The sequence below is a fragment of the Lynx canadensis genome, chromosome A1 (genome assembly GCF_007474595.2).
Source record: "Lynx canadensis isolate LIC74 chromosome A1, mLynCan4.pri.v2, whole genome shotgun sequence".
NCBI lineage: Eukaryota > Metazoa > Chordata > Mammalia > Carnivora > Felidae > Lynx > Lynx canadensis.
Genome location: NC_044303.2, coordinates 1,720,430 through 1,743,654, shown reverse-complemented (window position 1 = coordinate 1,743,654; position 23,225 = coordinate 1,720,430). Strand labels below are relative to the sequence as shown.

The 23,225-nt window shown below is 44.7% G+C and overlaps 1 protein-coding gene across 4 annotated transcripts in view; it reads left to right on the top strand.

The window, feature by feature from the left end:
• Positions 1 to 23,225, top strand: part of EEF1AKMT1 (EEF1A lysine methyltransferase 1) — a 31,829-nt gene that overhangs the window by 5,099 nt on the left and 3,505 nt on the right. For 2 of the 4 annotated variants that reach the window (XM_030307633.1, XM_030307609.1), the window contains exons 2-5: positions 8,330 to 8,492; positions 12,329 to 12,411; positions 16,913 to 17,193; positions 19,227 to 21,114. In XM_030307633.1, coding sequence (XP_030163493.1) covers positions 8,349 to 8,492; positions 12,329 to 12,411; positions 16,913 to 17,193; positions 19,227 to 19,369 — 651 coding nt within the window. In that variant the 5' untranslated portion in view covers positions 8,330 to 8,348 and the 3' untranslated portion in view covers positions 19,370 to 21,114. Of the gene's footprint in view, positions 1 to 394; positions 473 to 8,329; positions 8,493 to 12,328; positions 12,412 to 16,912; positions 17,194 to 19,226; positions 21,115 to 23,225 lie in introns of those variants that run through there. The other 2 variants (XM_030307618.1, XM_030307624.1) reach the window with 2 other exon arrangements.

Sequence of the window (23,225 nt, the reverse complement as noted above, 5' to 3'; positions counted from 1 at the left end):
CTTTTGAATTCCTCTAGTGAATTTTTCATTTCAGTAATTGTAACTCCCAGCTCTGGAATTCCCTTTTGATACCTTTTTATGTTTTCTATCTCTGTTGGTATTTCCATTTTGTTCATACATCATTTTCTTAGTTTTCCCCATATCTTCATTTAATTCTTTTAGCATCTTTCAGACAGTAAGTCTACCATCTGATCTTTCTCAGGGGTGGTTTCTGTTGTTTTCCTGTGAATGGGCCATATTTTCCATTTTCTTTGTATGCCTTGTAATTTTTTGGTTGAAAACTGGATATTTGAATCTAATAATGTGGGAACTCTGGAAATCAGATTCTCCCCCTTCGCAAGGATTTGCTGTTTTTGTTGTTTTGTTTATTATTTTTGTTTTTTGATTGTTGTAGGGCTGTCTGTACTGAGTGTCAGCCTGAGGTGTAAACTTATCTCAGTTCTTTTCTGAGCCTCCACCTCTTCCTGGGCAGGTACAGTGACCTTCTAAATTCCCCTGTATACGCAGTTGCTTTGTGTAATGATCTAGTCCTTAAATGTCTGGCTCCCAAAAGGAGAAAAAGAGAAAAATAAAGCAAGGAAAGAAGTGTTGGCCCTTTAAATCCCCTGAAAGTTGCTTCAGCTGGAGGTGGAAGTAATGACAACAGTGGGAGCCTTGTGGTAATGGCTGCCTGATTCTGTGTCCCCGCCTCCACGATCAGAAGCAGCAGTTAGTGATCAGAACACAGATCCCCAGTATTTGCAGGACAGAGCCCTTACTGCATACCTTGGCTCCCACAGGTTGCGTACCAACTGCTCCGGGAACTTTTGAAATTGTGTGTTCTTCGGTTTTGTATTTGTTTATTTGGTGTCAGTTAATTACAGGGCCAAACTAGTGGCCAACGTTGCTTACCCCTTTGCTGCAAACCAGCTCTCATGGGCACATCAAAGTCATATCACGAAGCTCCCAACCGCAAACTGTAGAATGTGTGTTTTTACTTTGCGCCCAATAGGGGACATCCCCACCCAGTTCCTTCCCAGTCATCTTAGCAGTAAAGACAGAGTTCCAGGTCTCTGTCTGCTTCCTTCTCCCCACATATGACAGGTTTCGTGTGGCCCTTCATGGGGCACTGTGCCTCTCATTTCTAGGGGAACTGTGAATAATATTAAACACTTGATAGCATATCCTCTCTCAGCTCTGTATATTAAGACCGAACACAAAGTAGAATCATGTGCACAGCTACCTGACACAGGAATAAGCAGTGGGGGATGGGTAGCCACTGCTGAGCTATGTGCCAAGATTAACTCAAATTAACTGGAAGTTGTGTCTTTTGGACGAAACTGCAAGCCTTTGAGGAGATTTTAGAGTTCTAAAATAGCTACATCAAGGCACCTGGGTGTCTCAGTAAGTTGAGCATCCAACTCTTGATTTCAGCTTGGGTCATGATCTCACAGTCATGAGATTGAGCACCATGTCAGGCTCTGCACTGAGCTTGGAGCCTGCTTGGGATTCTCTCTCTCTCTCTCTCTCTCTCTCTCTCTCTCTCTCTCTCTCTCTCTCTCTGCCTGCCCCTTCCTGGAGCCTGCTTGGGATTCTCTCTCTCTCTCTCTCTCTCTCTCTCTCTGCCTGCCCCTTCCTGCTCACGCTTTCTCTGTGTGTCAAAATAAATGAACATTTAAAAAATACTCTTTCAAACGTTGAAACACATCAGACAGATTGGGCCAGTACAGTTGTATAGGTGTGGAGACAGTCCCCCAGAATCCCCTAGTAGCACGCTCTTCTTCACCATTCCTCCCCGCGGATACCACTCAGACAGTGCCAACCCCCAGAACAGCCTCACCTCTTTGTGACTTTATTCTGAGGCTGTAAAATGATGGAAGTGCTGCACGGATGGCTCACTGCATTGCCGCCTGCGGTTGGTACAGTGATCCCATTTCATCGAGTCCGAGATGCCGTGGACTATAAGAATACCACCACTTTAAGAAAACATGCCCACAATAAACTTCTACACCGTTATTTTAAAGTTATGTCCTGCTTTTAGAGTTGTTAGAATGAGAAAAAAAAAATAGGTCAAGGATACTTGGACCTCTGTTAGTTTTATAACTTCCTGTGAATCTATAAATATTTCAAAATATAAAGTTTAGAAATTAGAATTGGGTCAGAAAGTAGGAATAGTCTTTTTTCAATTAATTTTTTTTAATGTTTATTTACTTTTGAGTGAAAGCACATGTGTGCATGCACAAGTGGGGGAGGGTCAGAGAGAGAGAGGGAGACACAGAATCCGAAGCAGGCCCCAGGCTCTGAGCTGTCAGCACAGAGCCCGATGCGGGGCTCGAACTCACGAATGGTGAGATCATGATCTGAGCCAAAGTCAGACGCTTAACCGACTGAGCCACCAGGTGCCTCCCCCCCCCCCCAAGTAGGAATATTCTTATATCCAGACTATCTGATTCTTTTCAAAAGGAGATTATACCAATTTAAATTATTACCTGAATTAGAGTACCAATGTCCTTACATTCTCCTCAGCATTGCCATTCTTTTTTACTTGTTTTACTTGTTTTATCTGTCTACTCTGATTTTGGCCATTTGTTTCTCACACTGGGGATATAGAAGCTAATCAAAATATTGATAAGTGGTTTAGTGCCATGATTTGTTTGATGTATGTATAAACAAAGCTTTAGTCAGAAAACAAAGGTAAAACTGTACATAGATGTTCATACTACTTTATTTATAGTAACCAAAAAGTGGAAGCAATCTTAATATTCTTTAATGAATGAATGTTTAAATAAATTTTAGAGGGGCACCTGGGTGGCACGGTCAGTTAAGCGTCCGACTTCAGCTCAGGTCACAATCTCACCGTCCATGAGTTTGAGCCCCGTGTCAGGCTCTGTGCCAATAGCTCAGAGCCTGGAGCCTGCTTCAGATTCTGTGTCTCCCTCTCTCTCTCTGCCCCTCCCCCAGCTCATGCTCTGTCTGTCTGCCTCTCTCTCAAAAATAAAATAAAAACATAAAAAAATTTTTTTAAATAAATAAATTTTAGAAGCAGCACATCAGTTTCTATTTTAAGTAAACACACGCACACACACTCTGTTTAGGATATATTGAATCTGTTGATCAATTTGGGAACAATTGATACCTTAATAATACTGGTTCATCTAGTTCATGAGCATGGTATACCTTTCCTTTTATTTAGGTCTTTTCTAATTTCTCTCAGCAATGCTTTGGAATTTTCAGTATTGAGATCTTAAAATCTTTTTTTTTTTTAATGTTTATTTTTGAGAGAGAGAGAGAGAGAGAGAGAGAGACAGAGCGAGTGGGGGAGGGGCAGAGAGAGAGAGAAAGAGGGAGACACAGAATCCGAAGCAGGCTCCAGGCTCTGAGCTGTCAGCACAGAGACCGATGCAGGGCTTGAACTCTGAACTTCGAGATCATGATCTGAGTCAAAGTCCTGCACTTAACTGACTGAGTCACCCAGGTGCCCCTACCCCCACCCCTTTTTTTAATGTTCATTTTTGCAAGAGAGAGGGAGCAAACTTAAGAGGCAGACACATAACCAACTGAGCCACCCAAGTGCTTCAAGATCTTACCGCCTTTATGTTAAATATATTCAAAGCATTTTTATGCTATTTAATGGAAAATTGCTTTTAAGTTTAATTTCTATTTATTTGCTGCTAGAATACAGAAATGTAATTTATTTTTCTGTATTGACCTTGTACTCTGAAACTTCAATAAACTCATTCTAGTAGTTTTTGTTGGTGAAGTTGGTTATGCTTCCTTAAAATTTTCTAAAAATAAACTTTATAGAGGCGCCTGGGTGGCTCAGTTGGTTAAGTGTCTGACTTTGGCTCAGGTCATGATCTCATGGTTCATGAGTTCAAGCCTGTGCTGACTGACAGCTCAGAGCCTGGAGCCTGCTTTGGATTCTCTGTCTCCCTCTCTCTCTCTCTCTCTCTCTACCCCTCCCAATCCCCCTCTCTCTCTTAAAAATAAACATTAAAACAAATTTTTTAATAAACTTTATTTTAGAATAGTTTTAGATTCACAGAAAAATTATGAAGATAGCGTGTTGTTCCTATATACCTATACTCTGTTTCCCCTATTATTAACATCTTCTGTTAGTATGGTACATTAGTCACAATTAATGAACAATATTGCTACACTGTTGTTAACCAAAGTCCATACTTTATTCAGACGTCCTTGGTTTTTATGCAATACTCCTTTTCTGTCCTAGGACCTCATACTGTCTTACCGATAGTCATCGTATTTCCTTAGGCTCCTCTTGGCAGTGACAGTTACTCATTTTCGTCTTGTTTTTGATGACCGAACAGTTTTGGCAAATACTGGTCAGATATTTTGTAGAACGTCTCTTAATTGTGGTGTGTCTGAGTTTTGGTCATGCTTACACTGGGATTATGTTTTTTGAGGGGAAGACCATGGAAATGAAGCGCTGTTTTCATCACTACATATCAAGGGTACATGCCATTGACATGAATTATCCCCACTGATGTTGATCTGGTCACATGGATGAGACCATTATTTCCTTAGGATTTTCTCTGTGAATAATCATATCTATAAATAGGGACATTTCTTCCTTTGCAGTCTTTATGCTTGCTTGTTTTTTGTCTTTCTGTTTGTTTTGTTTTTTGTTTGTTTGTTTTTGCCTTCTTGCACTAACTGGAAAGGCCAGGATAATGTTAAATACATGTGGTGACAGTGAACATCCTTCCCTTGTTCCTGAGCGTAGAAAGCATTCAGTGTTTCACCACTAAGAAAGTATGAGGCGTATGTTTTTTTTCGGTGCCCATTTTCAGATTGAGGTTCCCTATTATAGCTAGTTTGCTCAGAGTTTTTAACATGAATGGATGTTGAATTTTGTCAGATTCTTTTGTAGTATCCATGCAAATGATCAAGTGGCTTTTCTCTTTTATACTGTTAAACCAGGAGTCAGCAAACTTTCTGTAAAGGACCAGATAATAAATATTTTAGGCTTATCATTAAAAACAACTGTAGGCAAGGGGCACCTGGGTGGCTCAGTAGGTTAAGCATCTGACCTCGGCTCTGGTTGTGATCTCGTGGTTTGTGACTTCAAACTTTAAAAGGACAACAACTGTAAGCAATATGTAAACAGAAGGGTGTGGCTGTTTTCCAATACATTTGTTGGCAAAAACAAGGCACAGGCTTGATTTGGCCTGCAGGCCATAGTTTCCTGTAGCTAAGATTGTTTGACCAACCTTGAGTCAGGCTCCTGAACCTTCTAGGCCCATCTGTGTACTTTGTAAAATCTAGTTTTAGCAAGAACCTTGCTAAATCAGTTTACCCAGAAACCCACCACCACCACTACCACCAATGCCCCCAACCCCCTTTGATATCTGATCACCCTCAAAATCTGATGGGGAGTTGAGCCCAGTTATATACTGACACGTGTTCATGTTAGATTTAATCTGGCTTCATTAAACAAGTTGGGAAGGATCCCTTTCTCCTCTGTCTTCTGGGTGATAAAATTACCAACATTTCTTTATATGTTTGATAGAACTCATCAGTGACTCTTCTCAGCCTGGAGCCTTCTACGTAGGAAGGTTTTAGTAACAAAATTAGCCTATCTTTGAATGTAAGCCTATATGTTCCTTAAATGAGTAGTTTAATTTTACTTGCTTTTGAACTTTATAAATCTATCATAGTGTATATACCTTGTGTTTTGCTCCTTCTCTTCCTAGAGGGGAAACTGCTTGTTCATAGAACGCTTATTTATATTTCTAGCTTAATTTGTGTGACCAGATATTTTATTAGTTAACTTTTACAGGTAAGTCTTTGATGAGGAAAGGAAAGAGGGAATCAACAGACTATTAGCACATGAAAATACACTGTCAGTAGTTGGTATATACAGGGTTTTTTGGTCTTGGTTTTGGTTTTTTGGTTGTTTTTAGGAATGGCTGGCTCTTTGGTTTTGAAAAGGAGAAAAAAAGCATCAAGCAGTTATTTCTCATTTGAAATGGCTGCTCAGCATCTTTTAAACTCTCTTCCTAAGCATCAGGATTCGCCAGGTTCAAGTGGTGTTTTACCAGCTTCCCTCGGTAGGTGGCGCAGGCGGAAGGCCAAGACTGTCCATCAGCTACACCCCCGGAGGTCTTGGAGGAGGAAGGGAGCAACGTGACGAATTTTCTTCAGCAATCTTTGCTGAAAAGTGTAGACTTTGATGTAAAATGTGACACAAAGCAAATGGGGTGTTGTTGTTACGCTCTTAGATAACTTTTGACTTAAAAATGTGTTTGGCAGGGGCGCCTGGGTGGCTCCGTCAGTTAAACGTCATACTCTTTTTTTTTAATTTTTTTTTTCAACGTTTTATTTATTTTTGGGACAGAGAGAGACAGAGCATGAACGGGGGAGGGGCAGAGAGAGAGGGAGACACAGAATCGGAAACAGGCTCCAGGCTCTGAGCCATCAGCCCAGAGCCCGACGCGGGGCTCGAACTCACGGACCGCGAGATCGTGACCTGGCTGAAGTCGGACGCTTAACCGACTGCGCCACCCAGGCGCCCCTAAACGTCATACTCTTGATCGCAGGTCATGGTCTCATGGTTGATGAGTTTGAGCCCCACGTTGGGTTCTGTGCTAACAGCACAGAGCCTGCTTGGCATTCTCTCTGTCTCCCTCTCTTTCTGCCTTTCCCCTGCTCGCTCGCTCGCTCTCTCTCTCTCTCTCTCAATAAATAAACTAAAAAAAATGTATTGACCTGTGTAGTAAGCAATATGACCTCAAAGGGAAGTTTGGCCTTTGTCATGGCTCTTGGGATGTAACCTTTAAACACTTAAACTTTCCCAAGTGATAGGAAGGTCTTTGTTATTCATGGAGGTCCCTCAGGTCACATCCAGCCATCCTGGTTGGGGGGCTGGAGGCTGACTTCAGCCGGCGGGCGGGCAGTAGTTCGGTCACTCAGGCCAGCATGACAAAGCCTTAATCAAAGCCTGCAGAGCTTCCTTGGCTGGCAGGACTGTGTGCGTCTTGTCCCACATCCCTGCTGGGAGGGGGATGCTTCCTGAGGGCCACGGGAGTTTCCTGTTTGGAACTCTCCTGGACCCTGCCCTACGCACCTCTTCCTTTGGCTGGCTCTAATTTGTATCCTTCCCTGTAATAAATGCAACGGTGAGTATAATTGCTTTCAGTGAGTGCTGAGTCTTTTTTGCAAATTAGTGAATGTGAGGGTGGTTTGGGGAACCCCCTGAACTTGGAGAGGTCAGGAGTCCTTGGGCAGAATTTGCTGTCCAGACCAAGCTTGTGGCTTAACCTAGCAGTCTGGCTAACTCCAGTGGTACCACAAGAAGTGACTGGCCTGGCCATCCGTTCCTGCAAGACATCTTCCTTTTCTCCCTCCCTGTGTTTTACTTCTTCCCTTTCTCTTTGTCATTCCTTTAAATTTCCATACTTCTTTCCATACTAATTTCAGTTACCCTGTCAATAACACCCCTGAGCCTTAGATCACCTGAACAGTGGCACTCGTGGGTGGAAAGATCTCTGATTCAGAGAGTCCACAGTGAATGTCTGCACATGGCCATTGCAGTGCCTGAAAAAAACCAAATATGTCTTTAGATATTTATGGTAAAAAAATTCATTCTGCAAGGAGTCTTAAAAATGGGAGAATCTCATTTGTAAAAATGATACATGTAAAGGAAAAGCCTGTATTTGTTAAGCTGTGGTTTAGTAGGAGACCTCTGTGGATATTTGATCTCAGAAATTTAAAATATGAGTTTCCCTTATAAAACCCACTCCCAGGGGCACTTGGATGGCTCGGTTGGTTGGGCATCCGAGTCTTGATTTCAGGTCAGGTCATGATCTCACAGTTTTTAGATGTGGGTCTGAGCCCCACGTCAGGCTCCACGCCGAATGTGGGAGCCTGCTTGGGATTTCTCTCTCTGTCTCTCTCTGGCCCTCCCCTGCTTGCTCTCTCTCTAAAATTAAAAAAAAAAAAAATTTTTTTTAATTCATGAAAAACAAACAAAAACCTCACTTCCAGTTTGGATCCTTGCTGTGAGATAAAAAAATTTCTAAATTGCTATTTTTGTAAGTTTATTTATTTATTTTGAGAGAGAGAGAGAGAATGTCGTGTGCAAATGGGGGAGAGGCAGACAGAGGGAGAGACGGAGAACCCCAAGCAAGCTCTGCACTGTCAGCTCACAGAGGCTCACGGAGCCTGACGATGCAGGGCTCCGGGCCCACAAACCGTAAGATCATGACCTGAGCCAAAATCAAGAGTCAGAGTCTTCAATGACTGAACCACCCAGGTGTCCCTCTAAATCGCTGTTTGATGGGAAGGGAAAAAAAATACCCGCACAACATCTTTGTTCATTTATTTGCAGGTTACAGACGATTCGTGAAATGAGTGACTCTGAGGATGATGATGTCCCCCGGCTGTCTTCCCACGCCTTAGCAGCCCTCCAGGAATTTTATTCTGAGCAGAAGCAACAAAGCGACCCAGGCGGGGATGATAAATATAATATTGGAATAATAGAAGAGAACTGGGTAAGTGCATTCCACATGTCTCAGGAAATGTGGGTGAGCTGCTTGCCGATTCTGCACCTGTCCATCCGGTCTGGTGTTTGTCTGCGTCCCGCCTCACACCCACGTCTGCCTCACCTGCCCCTCAGGAGCTGATGTCCTGTGTGCGCTGCTAAGACAGAAAGCAGTCCCCAAACATTGAAGACTGTTTAAATTTTTTTTAATGTTTATTTTTGACAGAGAGAGAGACAGAGCATGAACGGGGGAGGGGCAGAGAGAGAGGGAGACACAGAATCGGAAGCAGGCTCCAGGCTCTGAGCCATCAGCCCAGAGCCTGACGCGGGGCTCGAACTCCCGGACCGTGAGATCGTGACCTGAGCCGAAGTCGGACGCTCAACTGACTGAGCCACCCAGGCGCCCCCATTTAAGACTGTTTAAATGCGAATTTTCCTGGTTCTGACGGTCAGGCTGGTTGGTGGTCAGACAAGGGGACTTTTCAGACAGGGGGACAACATGTCACTTGTGACCAACACAAACTTGTGCTTCCTTCTGTGCACAGACACTTGCGGTTGGTTTTTCTGGTGCCCATTATCCTTGTGGAGGGGGTAACATATAATACTGCGGTAAATGGGGTAACTAATTTAAACGTGCAATGAAACTCATTTAAATGTGCAATGAAAAAAGATGAAAGGGAGTTCTGAAAAAGATATTAATAGGTTCTGGTGCATAGTATGTATTTAAATTATATTTTTATGGTATAAATAAAAATGGGAATTAAAAATGGGAATTAATTAAATGAGTGGAGGGAAACTAACCTAAGCTAGAACCTAGAAGTGTAAGCTTTTGAAGGAGACCATTTGAAGGAGATACATAAAGCTTGGGCTTTTTGTCTGTGCCTGTCCCTCAGTAGTGGGTTTGTCTCTGTCCATCACTTCCCACCTAGAAGGAATCTCTCACACTCCTTTTTTTTTTTTTTTTTTAAACATCCTTTTACATTTTGTATCGAGTTTGGATCTCTTAAGTTGTATTAAATTCTCCTATTTACCATCTGTTTGAAACTGACTCGATAAAAATGTTTCTTTACATTTACACTAAATTTTCCACCTACACAAAAGCCTCTTTCTAACAATTCCCCTTCTTTACATGCTTTTACCTTGTAGCTTGATGCTTTTGTAGGTGGTGAGTATCAGAAACCTGAAGGACCGCATTATTCTTTCTCCCTCTCCCTCTGCTTAATGTTTTAAGTATTATATGCTTTTTTTTCCTGATTCTAAAAGCAATCCATGGTTGTTGTAGAAAAATGTAAAAACACTAACACAAAAATAAGTTATTCCTAATCCCACTACTTAGAATTAAGTATTTTTATAATTTTGATACTTTCTTTTGTTTTGTTTTGTTTTGTGTGTAAAACTGAGGAAATCTCCTAGGAAGCAAAAAGAGAAAGAGAGAATGATGCAAGTGCTGGAAAGAAAACATTTTGTACAACTAGAGGATGAATCCAGGAGGCTCAGTATTTAACTAATTGGATGGAATTCTAGAAAACTAGAACAGAAAATAAAGGGGAGAGGAAATCTTCAAAGGGGAACATTAGAAAACTTCCCAGACCTGAAGATTCTCACGAAGACGCATGGTTACAGGACTCTGAAAATTCTGTATGCAGGCGACAAGATCTTAGAACCTTCCAGAGGAAAAGCAGGTCACCTACAAAGTCTCAGGATGAGTCACACCACACTTCTCAGTAGCTTTGTTAGAAACTAGAAAAAAGTGGGGCAGTGTCTTCGGTATTGGGAGTAGAATTTTGTTCAGCCCAGATTTCAGCTTACTCAAATGTGAAGGATAAAATAAAAACATTTTAGATACAGCAAATCTCATGGTATTGGCCTCCGGGACACTGCTTCTCTGAAGCTGCCAGAGTATGTTGGAAGATTTAGAGGTCGGCTCAGAGAAACAAGCAAATGATACATTTATTAAGTCTAGGAAGAATAAAAGGTTCCATCCTAGAAGGAAATGTGTCATTTGGCCCCACAATGAACACTGGCAATGATTTTAACCAGAAACAGGTTACAACCATATGGGGAGCATGAGGGACAGAGAAGGGTGTGCATGACAGAGCAAAATCCTCATCTGTCATAATATAATACATTGTATAAAGTGGAAAAATCAAGAGATAGCATTTAGGGGTGCCTCGCTGGCTCAGTTGGGAAAGTGTGCAACTCTCAGTCTTGGGGTCGTGAGTTCATGCCCCACATTGGGCGTAGAGATCACTCAAAAAATAAACTTTTAAAAAGAGCATTTAAAGCATAATATTTGGAAATATGGAGACAGATGATCAAAGGAAGAGTTCAAAGGTGCTTCTGAGGAGTAGAACTCACTGGTGGGGAGACGTGGGGCAGGGACTGTTGTTTTTCTTTGTAAGCCTAGTAGTGCATTTGACTTTGAAAGCCATGTTTATGCAACACATTGATTAAAAGGAAGATTTTTATTTTTTAGAAGGGTATGAGGAGAGCCAAAACATACAACTGTGCCCTGACAAGACTGGAGTGAGGGAGAAGGGTAGCCAACTGTCGAAAACTCTACCCAGATCAAGTGAAGTAGAACACCACCACCCCCCACCCCCACACCATGTACACATGTGTGCTAGGGCTTTCCTCCAGCTTCCTAAGCAAAGAGGGCCGGGGCTTGGCATTTTCCTGCAGCTGAGAATGTTTAGACGTGAATTCATATTCACATATATCCAAATGAATATGTACATTCTGTCTTCAGAAACATTTATCTGCCTTGGTGTTTTCTAGGTAAACAGTCACACAATGTGCAAATGTTAGCAGTTTTACTTCTTTTTTGACTGTCACTCGCTTATTTCCTCTCTTGCATTAATGCAATGGCTGGATCTTGCAGTAGAATGTTGAATGAGAATATTGAAAGCAGACATTCTTGCCTTCTTTCTTATCTTATGGGGAAAAAATAGATCTTTCATTTTTGTAAGGCTGTTGGTTTTTTCTCGATGCCTTGTATCAGTTTAAAGAAGTTCCTTACTATTCCTGCTTTTCTAAGAGGTTTTTTTTTTTAATCATGAAGTGGTGTTGAACTTTGTTAAATGTTTTTTTTTTTGCACTTGTTGAAATGATCATATGTTTTGGAAATGTTTTTAAAGCTGGATTTAAGAGCCATCAGCGGACACTGGCCGCACACACTTGCCTCCTCCCACCACTGGCTCCTGGCACGGCCATTCCAGAGGGAGGCCTGCTGGAGAAATGGGACTATTCCATTGCAGGAGAATCCACTTTTCCCCTTTAAAATTTAATTTAGAAACGTGAGTGGATGATTAAGGATCACTAAAAAGTTGAAAGAAAATCGGTAGCCAGCATGAAGAGAAGGAGCAAGATGACAGCTTACCCCTAAGGGAAAAGACCGGTAACTCGGGAAGTCCTCATAAGGTAAAGAGAGGAGGCGGTGGAAAAGGACCACGGACTGAGTTTCGCTCCTCTCATCCCTGTGGTGTTATTTCACACGTTCTTCCATCCTCTATTTGTGGTTCTGCTAGCGGGTAGTTGATCCTAGAGGCTTAATCAGACTCAGGTTCAGTTTTTGGGGGCAAGAGTCACACAAAGGCGGGAGTATGTTCTTCCACCAGCAGAAACGTTGACCGTTGTCTCCTTCTGTGGTGTCAGCAGCCGCTGGTGCTCAATGCCTAGATTCCAGTAATTAGGGCCTTCTGTTACTTTAAAATAATTCCAAAGAATAGTTAGTTTTAAAAAGAAAAGAACACTTGAAATGTATGCACATTGGAGTGGTAGACGTAAATGAAAAGGACGGAACGTATGGCAGTTCTCAACTGATTTCAAGTCATTGCTCTGTTACAGCAGTTGAGCCAGTTTTGGTACAGCCAGGAGACCGCTTTGCGACTTGCCGAGGAAGCCATTGCAGCCGCGGGAGAATGTGGCAGGTAAGGTCCAGATTTTGTTTCTCTTTTGTCTTCTTATCTAAATTGGCACTGAATACGTCCTTCCTAAATGAGCAGTGGTTTATAAGAAGTGGGAACCGTAGCTGTAGTCCATGGTTTGCAGGACAGGATAAATTGAGAACTGCTCCAGGGCTGAAAACTCAGTTCCTAAACAGGAATACAGAAATCCGTTCATTGTAAGATGTCCTACCTCTTCTTTATTTTAACATTTTCTAATCTGTTTCTTACCTTTCTATTCCTAAAGTTTGTTTTCCTTTTAAAAAGAAAAAAATTTGTTTTTTTAATGTTTATTTATTTTTGAGAGAGAGAGCGAGAGCATGCGCTCACGCGAGCTGGGGAGGGGCAGGAAGAGAGAGGGAGACAGAGGATCCAAATCAGGCTCCGCGCTGTCAGCTCGCAGAGCCCGATGACATGGGGCTCGAACTCACCAACTGTAAGATCATGACCTGAGCTGCAGTCGGTCACTTACCCAACTGAGCCACCCCGGTACCCCTAAAAGAAAAAAAATCTTAATGTTTGACTTCTGAAGTTTTAAAAATAAAGGTTTTCTTTTTTGTCACTTCAGTTTTTATCAAAATTTTCACACGCATATAATTTAACGTCAAATGGTCCTACCAGGCTTGTTCAGAAACCATATCCATGCTGCTCATTTGCCCCTTGTGCACTCCCCTCCCCTTTCCTGCTCCCTTTCAGGGACGCTTTTGGCATTTACAACCATATTTCTAAATACATGTTTATATTGGCACTTCTTGACCCGTTGCTTGTAGACGTTATTTCTTTGTCGTAGACTCTAAGTCTAAAGTACTCTCTTGTCCAGCAAGAGAGCGGATGCAGGATTAAAAGCGAGAGATGACTATTGTCCGGGAAAGGACAAGAGCCCTGAATAAGGGTCCTCGCTCCGTTTTTATTAGGATCAGAAGGCTTACCAACATGGTGGTGGACGTGCACAGAGACAATGAATCTGTGAACATTAACTCATGGACGCGAGGGAAAGGGGGTCTTGAAGATATTCGGGTTTAGGGGTTTGGGTTAATAGAAAACAAAATCCTGGGGGCCGGCCAGCGGAAGGTTGTTTACAGCGGACATGAGGCCCCACCTCTCTTTATTTTAGCTAGCCTAGGGGCTGAGACCGGTAGAGCAGGTAACCTCAGGGTTAACAAGGCACCTTTCTTTTGTGAATCAGCTCCTCACCTGCAGCCTGCAGCCTAGCAGTCTAGAGCCCTCTTTACCTGTTTACCTAACTTGGTCCTTCCTTCCTGTGAAAGCAGCTTTCTGCTGTAGTACTAAATTGGGGGGCGCTTCCGCCCTGAATACCTAATCTTGCTTACCTCGTATACCTTGGTATTGGGGGCCTTTGCCCCCCTCTCTGTTCTGGGGGCCTTTGCCCCCCCTCACTTTATCCTGGGGGCCTTAGCCCCTCTTCTCTATCCTTATTCACCTAATCTTGTTTACCCAAATTTGGGTGTGAACATCCTACGGCTTTGTAATTCTCTATGCCTTGTTAACGCATTGGTGCAAGCCCAGGGAAATTTCTAAGCTTCCTCCCCACATGTCTTGACTTCTTACTATGGAGCGTGAGGATTTAGCTCTCTCTCGTACTCCACAACTGCCACAAGCAGGCATGCTTTTTGTTCACACTCCTAATAGATTTATCCTCATCTTGGTTAGAACAGGGTTTATATTATGCCAGCATAATGTTCTTCACAGTTGAACCTTATTCTTTTCCTTTTCTGTAAAATTTTTCATTTTTCTGAAGAAAATAATTCTATTTTGTATGTATTTCTGTGTCCGTATCATAAATTAACTTTAAGACGCTCCACGAATCTCCTATCAGTAAATTCAGATGTGTTCCAACTCTGTGAAGGAAGTTACTCCCAAGGCTTTGCAAGCTGCTCTTATCTGGACTCGTTGATTTCTGGCTTTGCTACAGGTCTTACTTACCTTGGTGTTCCCTTCACCGTCATGTGTCAGAGCCTTTTGCCTCTCTCTTGTTCTGGGTTCCTGTTTCCTGTACCCTAGTTCTTAGTTTACGGCCTTACTTTGGTTGGTACATCCTTCAATAGCTTCCACAGAAAAGGTACATGGGAGGGAAGTGGTTAAACCTTTCGTGTCTACAAATACTTTTATTCTGTCCTTCCCCTTGGTTGTGATAGTTTTGTTGGGTATCTCTTCCAGGTTTTGAGGGCATTGCTTCATTGCCTCCAGGTTCCCGTAGGTGCTGTTGAGAAACCAACGCCATTCTGATTTCTTACAGGAAAACCTGTGTTTTCCCATCCCTGCCCACTACAAGCTTAGGGTTTTCTCTTAATCCCAGGATTCATTGGGTCTTGCTGTGGTGCTCTCATCTGCACTGCTTGGAGAAACTTTCATTCTTTTAACTCAGGTCCTTCAGTTCGGGGAAAGTTTTCTGTCACAGTCGCAGAGGGGCAGACACCCAGAGACTTGGGGTAGGGAAGAGAATCCCGGGAACGAGCTTCTTAAAGAGACCTTTCAATGAACCCTCCTATTTCTGGCCCCACCTTCACCCCCACTTCTTGAGTGACCTGGTCCTGCAGCTTCCGGAGCCTCTGAGGGCCCTCGGACGTAAACCAGGTTGCTTCTCAGCTTACCTACGACACCTAGTTTGGGATTTGGCTTTTTTGGGTCCACTGTGCCGAATACCAGCTATCCCTTTGCTTTTCTGCTTTTTTTTTTTTTTTTAAGTTTATTTCTTTATTTTGAGAGGGAGAGCGAGCAGGGGAGGGGCAGAGAGAGAGAATCCGACAGACTCGGCAGTGGCAGCCCAGAGCACAGCGCAGGGCTCGAACTCAGGAGCCACGAGATCATGACGACAGCCGAAGTCTGACACTTAACCTACCGAGTCACCCAGGAGCCCTGCTTTTCTGCCTCTCTTAAGGGGTTTTTGTCTTGCTGGCTGGTTGGTTTTTGTGGGGTTTTTGGTTTTTGTTTGTTTGTTTTGGTCTCCTCTTGAATTCTCTTTGCTCTTGGCGGTTTATGCTTAAACAACAAAACAAAAGAATTTTACTCATGTTTTATTTAGTAGGTTTTCATGAGGGAGCAAATGTAAATGAATGTGCGATGTCTGCATCTTAAACTGGAAGGCCTAAGTTTTTTGGTTTTTTTTTGTTTTTGCTGCTCTTTTTCTTTTAACATTATATAGAGATGCTTATTGGGTTCTTCTTAATGACAGTATTTACACATATTACACATATTACTCCATCATACTCCCCATCGTAAAGAGAGACTCCAGGGCTCCGGTCGCATCCCCTGCGGAAGGTGACCTGCTGCTGCATGATAAAGGTCACTGCCTCCCCCAAGGTCATTGCCATCCCGCTCTCAGTCCCTGTTGCACCTCAGACCACTTTCCTTTTGCCCCAAGTACGTGCTTTGGAATTGCGTGCAGGTCTGTGGTGACAGACTCTCGGACTTTGTTTGTCTGAAACTATCTGTAGTTCACCCTCTTTCTCAGAAGATATTTGCCTGGGTCGCGGCCTGTTATCTTTGAGCACAGTGAGGACATCGTCCCACGTCCTCTGCCTATCTCCTCACCAGAGCTCTGGCAGCAGCCTGGACTGGGGGCCCCGCTGGCCCTTGTGTCCCTGGGCTGGGACACGCGTGTTTCCCATAGAAGCGTGTGTATCATCGCCAGAGTGTATCACACGCTTCAGTGCCCTGGGGCTGAGAAGCCTTTTTAGCCGGGCACGGGGACCCACCTGGTCCGTGGAACATGATTTCTGTTCAGAGATGCATCTGCTAGTTTTAAAGTAGCTTGTCCGTACTGCGATTGAATTTTAAGGTATCTTTGCAGAAAACTGGAGCTATTGAGACATATTTGGGATTTTTCTTCCTAGATTATGAATATTACAAAGTAACATCAGGGGCTCCTGGGCGGCTCAGTTGGTTGAACATCTGACTTCGGCTCAGGTCATGATCTCGCAGTTCATGAGTTTGAGCCCCACATCGGGCTCTGTGCTGTCAGTGTGGAACCTGCTTTGGATCCTCTGTCCCCCTCTCTCTCTGCACTTGCCCTGCTCACTCTCTCTCTCTCTCTCTCTCAAAAATAAATACTTAAAAAAAATAAAATTTTTTAAAAAAGTAACTTCAAAAGAATTAATTTGAGACTAAAAGTATTTGAAATAAATGTTGAAATGAGGACCAACATGAAAATAATAAGCAAATTTAAGCCTTGGGCTTTCTAACTTTCTTGCTAATGTGTTCCTAATGTTTTACATTTTTTACTAGAAAAGCACATTTATTTATCCTTTCATACCTTATGAGTTGCAGGATTTTTAAACACCGTATTCCTTAAAAGCGAAACAGTATAGTTTTCTCTTGAAATTTACTGCCTTTACATTAGCTTGCACTGTGATTCCCTTTGAAGAGCTGAACACAGGACCTATTTTTTTTAGTGAAGCAGTTGTTATTTAATTCCAGTAGCTCTCCATTAAAGATCTTCCATGAATTTGTTCCTTTTGTTTTCTAGAATAGCCTGTGTGAGCGCCCCCAGTGTTTACCAGAAACTGAGAGAGCTACACAGAGAAGACTTTTCTATATACATCTTTGAATATGACAAAAGATTTGCTATATACGGAGAGGAGTTTATCTTCTATGATTACAATAATCCATTGGATTTACCTGAAAAAATTGCTGCACACAGTTTTGACATCGTAATAGCAGATCCCCCCTATCTCTCCGAGGAATGTCTCAGGAAAACGTCAGAAACCATCAAGTATCTGACTCAGGGCAAGATTCTGCTGTGTACAGGTAGGTGCCGGATTGCACGACTCACGAATGTTGACCAGGAGATATTCCAGTCTTAGGTTCCAGGAGTTGGAAGCGATCTTAGAACTCAAATCCTGAATCCACCACTCACTATGTGACCTCAAGCAAGTTACATAACCAGTCTCTCTGTGCCAGGTTTCCTTATCTGTAAACCGGGACTGGTAACACTACCCTCCTTTCAGCGTTATTGGAATTAAGTGACATGATACAGGGTGTGGTCTGGCACATGGTGAGTGTGCTCTGAGTGTTATTTTTACTCACCCTCATCAGGAATAGTAGCAGTGTTTGATCCAGCCTTACATGTGATGAGAGAAATGTGGAATTGATAACGTTAAGCTGAATTGCCCAAGGTTACAGAGCTAGACAGTAGATTAAATTGATCTCACCAGCAGAAGAGTTTTCTTACTGGGGAGAGTGGCGTTCTTTCTTAAGGTGGACATGCGGAGCGTTGGCGGAGAACTAGAACGTTACCTCATGGTCTGTCTCCTTGGGGCGGCTGGCGTCCAGGGCCCCTCAGGCTGGGCCGAGCAGAGCTGCAGGGGTTCTCTTGTCCCTGAAGCTGGGGAATTGTCAAGAAGGTGACTCTGGTTGTCACAAGTAATATTTACCTAAGGGTTATCAGTTCAACGGTTGTTTGCTAGCCCTTTGTGCCAGCTGCCAGGCGGGGGCCCGGCTTCGTGGAGCCTACCTTTTAGTTTTAGAAGATAGGCTAAAAAACGTAACCGAACAGATGGGAGAGGTGATGACCAATTCTGAGAATGCAGTGAAAGAATCAGAAGGGCCCGGCAGGCACTGAGAACCAGGAGGGGTGTCCTTCAGGCCGGGCAGGCAGGGGTTCTTGGAGGAGTAGCACTCCAGGGGAGACCTCGAGGGGTGGCCCCCAGGGCCTGTGGCCCCCTGGTTCTTAGAGGGATGCGGGGAGCCCTGCCCCATCACGTGAGCAGGTAGCACAGCTGGAGTGGGGGGAGGGGGCGAGAGGGTCCCTGACAGGTGACAGCTGCCATTGTTGGGACTCTCATTGAAAGCTGTCGGCCCCCAACTGATGGGACCCAGTTTGCCGCAAGAAGTGCACTTTCACTCTGCTGGAAAGGATTTAGGGCACAGGTGGGAGCAGGCCCTATGAGGGCGTGTCCAGCTGAGACAGGCGTGGACAAGGTGTGGCAGTAAAAAGGCCGGCGGGGGTGGAGTGAGGTGAAGGCACAAGAGCCTGCTATGCTCGGATGTGGAGGGAAGGGGAGAATCTGGGGCGAACCCTGGGTCTCCTGCCTGTGTGAGCTGCAGAAGCACTTTCTGCAGTGGGGTGTCTCGGGAGAGGTGCTCAGAGACACCCAGGGGCTGTGTCCACAGCGGTGGCCGTGGGCCAGGCCGTGGGTGGGACGTGGGGACCAGTCAGCCAGAAGCTGGTGTGAATGAGTTCCGATGAGTTTGCAAGATTAGATGTGAATGAGAGCGGGGTTCTTGACTCAAAGTTGGAAAACACTAGTTCCTAGTAATTATTTTTACTCTCCTTATGTTACTTTGTGGAATGTGCCTTTATTTCTAAATTTCTAAGTGTCTCAGTGTTGTAGAGGTAAGAAAACTATTCTTTAAATTAAAAAGGAGGGGCGCCTGGGTGGCTCCGTCGGTTAAGCGACCAACTCGGCTCAGGTCATGATCTCATGGTCGTGGGATCGAGCCCGGAGTCAGGCTCCGTGCCGAGCTGAGCGTGGAGACTGGGATTCTCTCTCTCCATCTCTCTCTGCCCCTCCCCCACTGGTGCATGCACACACTCTGTCTCAAAAGAAACTTAAAAAACTTAAAGCAAAAAAAGTTAATTAAAAAGGAAAAAAGTAGGTAATTTGCAAATTTGTTGAAGAAAGTGAAAAAGGATATAAAGAATTGACCTTCCCCCATATTTATTGAGTGATATGATCATCTCATTACCTCGCGTATTCTAGTCTAGAACCCCTCACCACTCGTGGTGGCACAGTGGTTGGTGTTTCAGGCTTCAAGTTCACTGGGTCTGTTCCCTTCAGGTGCCGTCATGGAAGAAGAGGCAGCGAAACTTCTTGGCGTGAAGATGTGCAAATTTATTCCAAAACACACCCGGACCTTGGGAAATGAGTTTCGCTGTTATGTGAATTATGATTCTGGACTAGACCGTGAAATCTCAGTGTAGATAGTAACATAACAGTAAAGGATCCTATGTGACGTTTCTCTCTCACTATTTCCTTGGTAGATTGAAAAGCTATAACCTCCTCCTGTCCCCTAGAATGGGGCTGGCTCTGGCCTGATTTCCAAAATAAAGAATACAGCATCTCATCGTGACTTCCTTGTTGCCAGGGCTCGGGATGCCTTTGCCAACTTGAGTCTGTGGATTTGTCCTGGGAAGAAATCTTAGAACCTGTCTAAAATCCGCTCTCCTCACCTAAGTACAGGTTAAAGCCAAAGTACAGACAGCTTAGTGGCTTGGCCAGGGCCTGGATTAGGACCCAGGCCTCTGCCTCAGGCCATCTGCCCCCTTAACAGGCCCATTCTGGCTCTACCCAATGGGCTGCTGATTCTTCTCGGCAGCTTTCCTGGGGCATCACAGGACTTGTGAAGGGGACCGTCATCTGATCTGCCCCTGAAGGAGATACCACTTACCTCCGTGAAAGGAGGTGATAATTCTTGGAAGTAGTAGTATTTCATAATCCTCGGAACTAGAGCCTTCTGGATTTTTCCTTCTTGTCCCTATTTATGGAGGGATGACAGGAGCGCAGCCCGGGTGCCGCACGCTCAGCACCCCCCCCTCCCCCGCACCCTCAGCTAAAGCCACGTCAGCTGCTCCGAGCTGCCTGAGAAAGTGCCATCAGCAAACCAAACACTACAGCAAAAAGGAGGTGAGAAGTCTGCTGGCCTCTGTTGTGCTGCAGACACTGTTCATCACGCATCCGCATCACAGAACATGCCTCTTCGGCTACCCAAAGGAATGATTTGCTGATGCCTGCAACTTGGATGGATTTCAAGGGCCTTGTGCTGAGTGAAGAAAGTCAGTCCCCAGAGGTTACCTCCTGTGTTTCCATTTATATAACAACATTCTTGAATGGAGAGCAGATTGGTGGTCGGCAGAGGTTACGATGGGGGTAGGGGGTGGGTGTGGCCATAAAAGGGAGACCTTCATGGAACTGGTCTGCATCTTGACTGTGCAGCGGTGACACAAAACTCCGCAGACGGTGTCACGGAGAACACACGTGCACACGCACGCGTACCACTGGTGAGCTCTGAGTCAGGTGTGTGGGCGGTACGGATGCCCATTCCCTGGCTGTGGTCCTACGCTTATGTAAGATGTTACCACTGCGGAGAACTGGGGAAAGGACACACAAGACCTCTCTGTAGTAATTCTGCAATTTCCTGTGAAGTCAGAATCATTTGCAAATAAAAACTTAAAAAATAACCCCTCTGGGAAAGGAATAACGCTTCCCACCTCACGTGACTCGCTTTGCTATCGAAACGTGAAAGGCAGCAAAATGTGTTGCTGGCCGGCAGAACTTTATGTTCTCTCCGACCTGGTTTCCGGCAGTTTCCCCAACCGAAGCGCTCTGGCCCCAGGTCCTCGGTGGGGCGGTGGACCCGCAGTGCACGTGGAGGGGGAGCGGGAAATGTTGGCTCTTGAAAATCGGCGACGTGGGGATGGCCGCTCCCCGCGGGAAACCCCGCCTGTCCCAGAGAGCCTCGTGCGTGGGCGCCTGTGCCCAGGAAAGGGGGGGGGGGAGGGCTTGCCTCTGCCTGTTAACTTTTCAGTCCTCTATTGTTCTACTTTGGGATAAGTTTTCATTTACTTAAAAAAAATCACTTGGTATTTTTATGAGACATTTATATTTTTATCGGTGTATCGGCACCTGGCACATGTGAAGGGTTCAGTAAATGTTCTTTAGAAAATAACCCCCACCTTATTATTTCCTCATGAGTCAGTTTAGTAAAAATTACCTAGGCCACCGACAAATAAATGTTAGTGACAAATCATGTATACAAACGTAATGTGTAACTTAGGGATTGGGGGCACATAGCAGCCTAGAAATACAGAATTTTAGCTTTCCTAGAAGTCTAGCCTTTAGATGACAAAGAGAAACCTTATTCTTTCACAGAGGGTGGGGGAGGGAAGGGACAAAGCTCAGCGCATTAAGCCTTCAATCATGTTGAATAACAGTCGGCCAACGCGTGTTTTATTGCTGCGGACCCCTTGCATGATTTCAATTTTAGGAAACCTGTGTTCACACGTGGCCGCTTCTGGATTTCATCAGAGGCCGGCGTCTCTACCTCTGGAGTCTTCGGAAACACGAGGCGGGGCTGCCGTGCCCCTGGCCTCTGGCTGGCACACACGGGGCACAGGAGCAGCGGGGTGGGAGGAAGGGGTGCCCGTGCTGCCCAGAGGCCTGCAAGTAAGCTTCCTGAATTCTTGGGAGCACCCTCGCCTCTCACACCCGACCAAAGCACTTCAGAAGCTGAAAAGGACACGTTTATTAAAGTCCTTTGCTAATTCAGAGATTTGCACCGAGCCACGAAGTAACCATAGTAGGAGGGGAAAGAGGGAGGATGATAACATCCGGTCTGCTGACCACCGTGAAGTCCGTACAGCTACTCGGCTGCGTGTTTGGGGGCGATGGGAACGCGGACAGCTGGAACGAACGAAACACCGGAGTCACTTTTGAAGCCCCGTTTCAGACGGACACTTCACGCTCTTCCCTTTCTCAGAGCAGGAACCGGGGGGCAAGAATGACCCTTCTCTCCCCTTCGCCTTTGCTACAAGACATGCTGTAAACCGAGAAGTTTGGGTCATTGGCCCCTGCAAGCCGAGCTGCTGGCGTTTGTGATGGGTGTTGATCGCTATTCCCAAATGGTTCGGTTTCTCTAAAACAAGCATACAGCGGAGATACTGTCGGTTGGTTGGAAAAAATCTTCAGGAACCAGCACGGCGTGTGCATTCCAAGGGTGGCCATGGAGCTCTTCAGCGACAGAATCCCTTGATGGAACGTAGTCACCGTGGCACACTTGGAGAGGAGGGAAGAAGCTATGAAAGTCTCACGGGCGGAGCCCGGGACCATGAAGTCGCACATCCACCCAAGGCCCGCTGTGAACTGTGGGGAACAATAATCAGTGTCCTGGAGACCCGCAGGGGGAGGGGGAAGCTCCTCAGCTGAGGCCAGCGAATTTCCCTATTTGATAAAACAGTAATGACCTCTCTCCGCTCCAAGGAAAAGAAGGAAAAAACCCTTTAGTTCTACCAAGAACAAAATTCTGTCCCAATAAACTCTTATTACTCACTGAAATATCTCCCCATCTCCCATCACCCCCCTCTTACTCCAACATATTTTTTTTTCCAAATTTTTAATTCCCATTAGGTAACATTTCTATCTAGTCCAACATATTCTATCTGGTCGCTGCTGCCTAGTGATAGATTTTGTAAACTTTTATACAAAAAGTCATTTTTTAAAATGTTTATTTTTGAGAGAGACAGAGCATGAGCGAGGGAGGAGCAGAGAGAGAGGGAGACAGGGAATCCGAAGCAGGCTCCAAGGCTCCGAGCTGTCAGCACAGAGCCCGATGCGGGGCTTGAACTCATGAAGTGCGAGATCATGACCTGACCTGAAGTCAGACGCCTAACCAACTGAGCCACCCAGGAGCCTCACAAAAAGTCATTTTAATGATACATACTTGCTAAAGCAATAGGCATAACCTGGAGAAAGAACAGCTTGGTATTTTTTTAAAACATGGTCAAATCTTTTTTTTAATGTATTTACTTTGAGAGAGAGTGTGTGTGCATATGCACGTGCATGGGGGAGGGGGAGAGAGAGAGAGAGAGAGAGAGAGAGAATCTCAAGCAGGCTCCACGCTCAGTGCCCAGCCCAATGTAGGGCTCAATCTCACGACCATTAGATGGTGACCTCAGCCGAAATCAAGAGTCGGATGCTCAACCATCTGAGCCACCCAGGCTCCCCAGCCTGATACTTGTTTTTAATGTCACTTGTAAATCATTGAGGCCAATATGTTCTAAT